Source organism: Dioscorea cayenensis, chromosome 10 (genome assembly GCF_009730915.1).
Source record: "Dioscorea cayenensis subsp. rotundata cultivar TDr96_F1 chromosome 10, TDr96_F1_v2_PseudoChromosome.rev07_lg8_w22 25.fasta, whole genome shotgun sequence".
NCBI lineage: Eukaryota > Viridiplantae > Streptophyta > Magnoliopsida > Dioscoreales > Dioscoreaceae > Dioscorea > Dioscorea cayenensis.
In genome coordinates this window covers 9,046,715-9,055,467 of record NC_052480.1, presented here as the reverse complement: position 1 = coordinate 9,055,467, position 8,753 = coordinate 9,046,715, and the positions used below count along the sequence as shown (strand labels likewise).

Genomic DNA, 8,753 nt, shown 5'->3' with positions numbered 1-8,753 from the left:
AAAATAGAATAATTTTTTTTTTAATGTTTAAAGATAATGTTTTTGCACCAAACCCACTTGAGTTGAGTGGTTAGTGGCGCTCACATGGATCTTTTGGGAGAAGAAAAATACGGTTATGAGTTTGAAACTCACATAGAGATAATTTCTCTATGAAAGTTTAGATATTTTATGTAAATTACAATAACCCTTAAGTGAGGGCATATGAGATATTAATTTTGTAAATATCCTTTGATTAACTAGGAGTTTGTCTTAAAAAACTTTGGTGTAATGCGATATTGAAACTTCTTGTTTTTAGTCTCAGTTAGTAGTCTTAGCTAAACAATATGATTGGATTGAATTTTAGCCATTGTACCATTCGGTAATTAATATGTGAAAAACTCTATTTATAATAATGGGAAAATAATTATCTTTAATTTGTTTAATTTATCAAAAAAATATTTGTTTCCTTCAATTTTTATTAATTTATTCATATCTTTATGATGGAATTGGGTGTTGCTTGCTAAAAGTTGAACTTGACCCGAGATCTTTTTTTATCAAACATAAATAAAAAAAACCTTTTTCTCTTGCAAAATAGTTCAATATTAAAAAATAGACAAAATGTTACCGCAACTATAAATATTTTTTGTGTTGCTCTAGCCTTTTGAATAAATTTTCATAAGCCAATGTTGGTATAGTTCATGATACGGTAAATAGAAGTTCATATAAGAGATTGATTGGGGGTTCTCATGTAGGAGGTGAGAGATCAAATCTCTTCTCACACATGTTGAATAATATAAATAGTGACTTATCCACTTTGTCAATATATATATATATATATATTTATAAAATAAATGAAATGAAACAAAAAAATGCCTTCATGAGTTTATACTTACCTATGTTTCCTATGCTATCTGAATATCTATGGCTTATAGAATTTCTTATTTATATTAATTGTTTAATTGATTTATTTGTATGTTATAATGGAGACTTATATTTTAACTCTTTATTCACTATTTGTAAAAAAGTTTTTCTCAAATGATCTCTCAATTAAGTTTCTTTGACACTTTGAGCTTGATGCCTCAATCATTGAAAATTTGGAAAGATTTTTGTTGGGATGACTTTCACTCTTGCAACTTTGTGCAAGTCTTTGCAATACTTGCGGTGAAGTTTCCTTTCAACAAGAAATTTTAAATTTGGTACCACAATAAATGATCATTATCATGGACGATCATAAAAGCAAAAGTTGAGTATATTAAACTTTGAGGATGAGAATGAAAGAAAGACTAATGGGGGCATTGAACCGTGTTGGAAGGACAACTCTTAAAACACCAACAACAAGCTCGCCATCCATGTTATATGTTATGTGTATGTTTATCACATCCCTATAATATATACATTTTTTTTACTATAATTTGAATGCAAAATTTAATAATGTCATAATATATTCTAACAAATTCTCTAGTCCATTATTCTTGTTTAGTTGGAAGATAATAACTATTTCTACTTACGGAGTGTTGTTTTTACTAAACTTAAAGCTGAAATAACGAAAATAAATTTGATATGATAATTTAATGTATTTGTTCATTAAAATTCATTCCACAATAGTGATGTAACATTTTCGCAATTGTCCCACCCCAGTGTTTTAATTTTGGGGAAAAACTAAAGTGAGACTTTAACATTCTACTTCCGCCACATAATTAAGAAAAAAAAATTATTTTCACTTGTCAATGTATTTTCTAAATTTAACTATTACTATTAATTTACGTATAAACTATATAATTATTTTGCTTATTTTTTAGTTTCAAAATATTTTTTTAAGTTATAGAATAACTTATAAATTATTAACATTTTAAAAATTTAATAAACATCAATATAAAGTAAAATATTTGAAAATATATAAAAAATAAAATAGACAAATTAAAATATTTGACACAAATAAAATACTTTAAAAATAAATGTGGGAAAAAAATACTTAGCATGAGATAAAATCTATAAATTAAGCATGAAGTGGAACCCCACTTCTATACTACCAAACACAATGAACCATTGAAGTTATATTTTCTAAATTTTCACTTCCACTGTCTTTTCCAAATGAAACTTTCATCCCAATTGAAGTGGTACTTTCAGATTTTTATCAATTTTTTGGATTAATTAAAATTGATTACTTGAATAATTAATTTATTAATAATTAATTATTACCATCCACACAAGTGAATTTTTAGTATTTAAATATATATATATTTTTTTACTAATATCATTTTAGTTCAATTTTGATCCTCCCATATAAAAATTTTTCCCTAATTAATACCGGTAAAATTTGCCGTCAACATCCTTTTATCAAAAACTCATAAATACAATACCATATTGACAATATAACTTTTAACACAAAATTCAATAAATTTAACATATTATATTAAATAAAATCCAAATAATTTGAAATTTAATAAGAGTAAGATCAATAATTGTTTACAACATACAAGACTACACAGTTCAACAGTGGTTGCTGAATACACAGTTCAACAGTTGCCTTGCAAACAAATTCTTCAACTCAAATCCCATCAATTTGACATCTATTTGATTAAATTAAAAGATCATTACAAAAATTACTTGAAAAATCCACAAGAGTAACAAAGGGTAAATTACACATGATCACAATAAAAATTTGGGTTTTTAATATTATAATCAAAATTACTCTGCACGCATGTAAAATGAAAACAGAATGTTTTCTTTGAGCGAGCACATTCAATGCTAACATGAAACTGTGAGTCAATACCACGTATCATAGTTTTTTTAATCAAAATTACTCGGAAAGTTGGTTTCTCATTCCAAACGTTAATTTTGAGGATTATTTTTAATAGAATTTTAAAAAAATTATTTTTTGAACGTGCTATTATTTATAAACATCCTCAAATTTTTATGACCTGAGAAACAAACATAGCAAACATTTTCCCCATTTTCCCACTGTTTTCATTTTCTTCATTTTCACTGTTTTCATTTTCCTCATCCGGAAAGAAGTCTAAGTCCATACTTTTCACTAGCTTGGGAAGCAAGAAACGCTGGCAACCCCGAAAATGACCCATTTACCGAAAACGAGACACAAACCGGGCTTTGGTCTGGGCCCCATGGCCCGAAGCTAAGGCTCGGGCCATTCAAGCTTCTCCGAACCTCGTTTTCCGGGCTCCCGAACCTCTAATTTTCCCGCGCTCTGATTGCTTCGCAGTGTGGACAAACAAAGAGTGAGAGACCTTCTTTAAATGCTGCTCAGCTCACTCATCATCTATATCTAGTCCTCACTTCCACAGCTCTCTCTTCCCCTTCAATGGCCAGGTAATGATCTACTTTCCCAAATCTGTAAACCCTCTTCTTGTGATTTTGATGTTTGTTTGTGTTTTGGAGTTGTTGTTGTTCTTTATTTTCCAGCATTGATTGATTTTTCTTGTGGTTTGGTTATTTGATTTCTAGCATTGGAAAAATGAGTGAAATGGTTGATTGTGGGATTGGAATCTTGGATCACTTGTGTTTTTTTATTGATTTGAGTTCATTCTTGGGAATATGATTAGCTTGAGTTTGGATTGCAGTTGGAAATGGTAGTGTCTAAGCTTTGGCATACAGTGAATATGTTTTGAGATGGAAATGGAGTGAAATGGAAGGATTACAAATGGTAGGAACAATTAATCCAGTTGTTTCTTCAACTTGGAGGTTGTTTTTGATGCAATAGGGTAATGACATTTAGGTTTTGTGGATTTAGTGAAGGCTTTTAGCTGAAAACCCTGTCACTCTTAGCATTTTGGTTTGGGATTATTACAATTTGTGCTTCATTTTGCTTATTGAGGCAGTGGCACTGTCTATCAATTTTTTATTTTCTTAATTGTTAATGATTAGATTCTAGGGTTCTTTTGCTTTTGAGATGACTCACATAATTAGCCTTGCTTTTCTTGAAGATTATTCTAAAGTAGAGATGGAGACTTCTCTATTGTGTCGAACTTAGCTTCACTTGTTCTTCTTTGTACTCATGGACGAGACATAGAGTTGCTAATTCCTATTTGGCTATTCTTTCTTAAAATTTCTAATGCTACAGAGGGAAAAATTGGTTTAAGCTTAACTTAACGTACTGCCATAATGTGCATTACACTGTTACTTAATTTTAAATTGGCTCCTTTTGTGTGGCAGACTGCATAAACATTGCCATGCTAACTGAAAAGATAATTCCTGAGATGTGTCAGAAAATTAATTATCTGTTTTCTTGTTATCGCGTTGAGTAATTCAATACAGATAGACCGAAGTTTGCATTATGTTTTAAAATGATCAGCATTGCCCATAGCACCATATCATTAGCAATAATCATAACGATTAGACAGAAATTGTCCTCTGTTTTCCACCATTATTTCATTTATTCATTCAACTCATTTTCATGTTGTGGACAGTGACTCTGATTGTTGATAGACGTTAGATTGATTTTGCCAAACTTATATCATGCATGTGCTTGTAAATTCATTTATTTAGGAAATCTTTCTTTCTCAGGGATTAGCATAGGGAGATGGGGATTGGCTGGCCATGTGTACGTTATAATGTAAATTAACACACTGATGGTGGTACTCTTCAGCACGCCGTTTGGTTTTGGTGATTTAACAAGATCAGGAACCCATCTTTTCTCAGCATAGGCTTATGTGGGAATCCTCACAACTCTTCATACCAAAATACTACAAAAAGATGATTTTTGCTGACAGAACACCCAAAGTGCAAAAAACGAGTCTGTAAGTTAGATTTGGCCCACAAATTAACTGCTGGAATGGGAAACCAACTTCAAGTGATAAACATATGACATATCAATATGATATGACCGCAGATCTGTTACTAACTTAATGAGAACTGCTTTTGTAGTTTTGCTCTGTTTGCTCTTCTACATTTCATAAGGTTTCATTGTTGATTTGATTTCCATTCCCAAATTACCTAGAACTAGTTGCCAAATGAACCCTGTTTCCTTTATGGTAATGCTTTAAACAAGAGGAGGTCATTAGAAGAGCCTGTGATAAACTCCATCATTAACTTCTCTTTCTTATCAAATTTCTTTGGACTGCCACGCTATTATATGTACTGGGTCTGCTCCATTTTCTCCTGTTTTTGCTCCCCTGAACCGGAGGTTATGCTGTGCATCATATGTTGAAAATATCATCTATTGTTTTTTTCCCACCTTGTTGATCATATTGTTTTCCCACCTTGTTGATCAATAAAAGAGTTGTATTCTCTTCGTATATTTAAAACTTATTAAGTGCTGATTGTCGTTGAACTTTAAAAAAAGATTTTAAGCATTTCTGTTGGCATTGCATCATTTGACCATCTTGTTTCTATTGTGTATGTATTTTAATATACTAGCTGATTCCAAAAATCTATAAAATCTATGCTTACTACGGTTTCTACCTTTTAATCATGATTTTTGATGTTTGGTCGAACTGAACTTTACTAAATCTTCCAGAGATTCTTGCTCTAGGACATGGCTTGTGAATAGTAGGGGCATTGCTAGGAAAGTCAAGAATGCCACTATATTTTCTGACTATCAAATCAAAGATTTTGGAGCTGAAGCAGAGCGGGAATGCCCAAACTGCAAACATATTATTGATAACAGTGATGTAAGTAGCTGGAGCTTATTAAAATTTTCTTCCTTTTATATTTTCTGGATAGTGTATGATCATCAGATTTTATGCTGTTGATAGTTCTCTGAGTTCATGTGGAATTCCTCTCTAGATCTCCTTTTAACTTGAAAATTCTTAAACTTATTTGTTCTTTTTGCCTTCATATGTGATGTAATTCTAGTAAGGTTCTCCCTTCCATCTAAACCACATGATACAACATACTCAATTTGTGTTACAATCTGTTTAAAAGCTGTTGGTTTGCGCATCTCGTAGATTTCAAACTCTAATATAAAATATGTTTCTCTCTAGCTTAAGTTTATACCTAACTTGAGCTACCAATATGTCTCCAGACCAATTGGTATTGTATCCTATATGCATGAAATTCATATAAATCACACTCTAGAACAAGATAGAAGGAGTTTACTTCACTTCCTTTTCCATTTTGAGTTTGACAAATCCATACTTTAGCATGTATAAATATAAAGCCTTCTTGGGTCTGTGAGCTTTGAGTAACATTGAAGTGTGTCTCAAGAGAGATCGGTTTGCTGGTGCTGCATGTAGTTATGAAAATTCATGAAGCATTTTTCCGATAAGCCCTCCAAATTCTTCGTATATTATTTACTTGTTTCGTGCTCTAAAACAGGGTGCTTCTTTTTAGCTGTTAAAAACTAGGATTGACTTGTTCAATGTGAAGAACTTCGGTTTTTGTGACTATAACCTGATCTGCTGCCGTACTGGAGGAACTAACATTTTAGTTTTAGTTCCAACTTTGTTCTTATGTCTATTTAGTGCTCTAAGCTTTCTCCATCTTCATTCCATTTCTTACATGGGTTCAGTTGTTTCCATCTGGATAAAATATTATGTGCAACTGATCTCGTTCCTGTAAGATGACTGGTGGGATGTGTTGCTAATTGCTGCCAAATCAATTCTATTTAAAATTACCACAACTAAATAAATATTTAATGTTTTTCTTTTAATGAATATTTTCAAATGGTTGTCTTCACATTTTGCCTTGGCAACCTCATCAAGAATAGACTTGAGCAGGACATGCATTAATTCTATCAGGATGTAGTTGGATGATGGTATTTCAAGAAAAATACAGATCACCTTCTTGCTTTTGCAGGTATCTTTAGAATGGCCAGGGCTTCCTGCTGGTGTTAAATTTGATCCATCTGATCAAGAGCTTTTAGAACATTTAGCTGGAAAAGTTGGCTTGGATAATTCAAAATCCCATATGTTTATAGATGAATTTATTCCAACTCTCGAAGAGGACCAAGGAATTTGTTATACACATCCTGAAAACCTTCCTGGTAATGTTTTAAAATTACTCTTGCTTGTATATACTATGTGATATTTATATGCTAATAATTGTTGCTCCTTTGTTCATTAGGTGTCAAAAAAGATGGAAGTAGTGCTCATTTTTTCCATCGGACATCAAATGCATATGCCACTGGCCAACGTAAACGGCGGAAGATAGATGGCCAATATGGCATTTCTCAGGAGCATGTCAGGTGGCACAAGACTGGGAAAACCAAACCTGTGCTTGAGAATGGTGTTCAAAAAGGTTGGAAGAAAATAATGGTTCTATACAAAAGTTCAAAAAGGGGTTGCAAACCAGATAAAGCTAACTGGGTGATGCATCAGTACCATCTGGGGTCTGAAGAAGAAGAGAAGGATGGTGAGCTTGTTGTTTCAAAAGTTTTATATCAACCTCAGACAAAGCCTGCTGAGAAGAATGAAACAGATATGGACAATGAAGACATGGATGTGTTGGCAATAAAAACTGGTCCAAGGACCCCTAAAACAAATACGCCAAAGCCACCAAGACCAAGAACAAATTTGCCAGATGATGAGGAGCTTGAGCATAATTTTCAGATTATTCCTGAACAGGTAGTTGTTCTACTTACACTATTAATTCTTCTCCTTGGCAATTCTTAATGATACTATGTGATCAATTCATGTATACACTAATGAATAGACACAAACAAACACACATTAGAGTGACACTTTCTGACTGATTGTTTAGCAGCTCCTTAATCAGGTTAATCTGTTTATGGTTTAAAAGATTGAGGATCAGTTGTAGTTATACAGTGAACTAATTATCTTTCTTGCGGCAATCTGCCATTGCATTGAAGTTATGTTCTAATGCTTCACTTTTGTTTTCAGCTGAAAGACAACCAAGAAACTTCCACAACAGAATCAGTGTTACCTGTTAGTCTAAATGAATGTGTCAATCCCACATGGTGTGCTGGTGAATCTCAAGCTGTTGAGGATCCTGATCCAAACATCAACGATGAGGCATTGCTATGTCATGAAGATCTTGATTCTTTTCCTGCTTTCGAAGATTCATCTCTACAATTCCAATTCCCCGACTTAGATCACAGCAAGAATGAGATACCAGGGAAGATCAATAACTCTCTCAGTGGGATCTATGATCTCGATAACATTGAAATTGACACACCCCCGGATTTTCAGCTTGCAGTAAGTCCTGCAACATGCTCATTATTCTTAATATCATTGCGATTCACTTTTAGATATATGTTACTACTAATAGTTTACTGATGATCCTTGTAATGCAGGATTTGCAATTTGGTTCTCAAGACAGCATTACTAGTTGGCTAGACCGGCTGTAGAGCGAACACCGACATGTTCCACAGTGGATATCAATATAGACCCATTTTTGAGCTTTTTTGCGGGTCAGAAGTTCTGTACTACTGCCTGGTTTGCTTGGTGAAGTAAATATAGTTGAAATACTGATCTCATTCCATCATATTCATGTTTTAATCCTCAAGTAATATATCAATGTTGTGCTTTTCTGTTGTTTTGAATGTGATCCAGTTGGATTATAATTTCTGTTCCTGCTTAGAAAGGCTGCAGACAAATCATTCATTGTGACAATTATATGCTTTTCAGGCTCTTGATTAAAGCAGGAGACAATCAGTAATTGACTTTCAAACATCCAACAAATTTCATTAATTGTTTTGCTTTGACCTTATGAACCTGAGAGATTATTTTGTCTGCCTTATTTTGTTTAATTGTTCTGTTTTAGTGTGCTTTTTGTGAACTGTTAATCTTTGGCTGTTAGTGCAAGTATTGTATCCAAATTACTTAAAAAGGGTGTCAATGTCAATGTTGTTTTGGAGC

At 32.7% G+C, this 8,753-nt stretch overlaps 1 protein-coding gene across 2 annotated transcripts; it reads left to right on the top strand.

Moving 5' to 3' along the window:
* The first annotated feature begins 3,238 nt into the window (after positions 1-3,238).
* LOC120269973 (SUPPRESSOR OF GAMMA RESPONSE 1-like) lies at positions 3,239-8,749 on the top strand. Of its 2 annotated transcripts, none has more exons than XM_039276966.1 (7): positions 3,239-3,306; positions 4,501-4,733; positions 5,468-5,606; positions 6,733-6,919; positions 7,000-7,499; positions 7,776-8,090; positions 8,189-8,749. In XM_039276966.1, the coding sequence occupies exons 2-7, from the start codon at positions 4,645-4,647 to the stop codon at positions 8,240-8,242; spliced, it is 1,284 nt and encodes a 427-aa protein (XP_039132900.1). In that variant the 5' UTR covers positions 3,239-3,306; positions 4,501-4,644; the 3' UTR covers positions 8,243-8,749. The 2 variants fall into 2 exon arrangements, with proteins under 2 accessions (XP_039132900.1, XP_039132899.1); XM_039276965.1 differs by having other exon boundaries at positions 5,453-5,606; positions 8,189-8,748.
* Positions 8,750-8,753: the final 4 nt, after the last annotated feature.

Excerpts from the sequence above, each read along its gene's own strand:
- LOC120269973 (XM_039276965.1), top strand. The coding sequence starts at position 4,645 with ATGTGGGAATCCTCACAACTCTTCATACCAAAATACTACAAAAAGATG. Across the intron at positions 4,734-5,452 it reads AAAGTGCAAAAAACGAGTCT|AGATTCTTGCTCTAGGACAT; the intron begins GTAAGTTAGATT and ends TAAATCTTCCAG. Across the intron at positions 6,920-6,999 it reads ACATCCTGAAAACCTTCCTG|GTGTCAAAAAAGATGGAAGT; the intron begins GTAATGTTTTAA and ends TTTGTTCATTAG.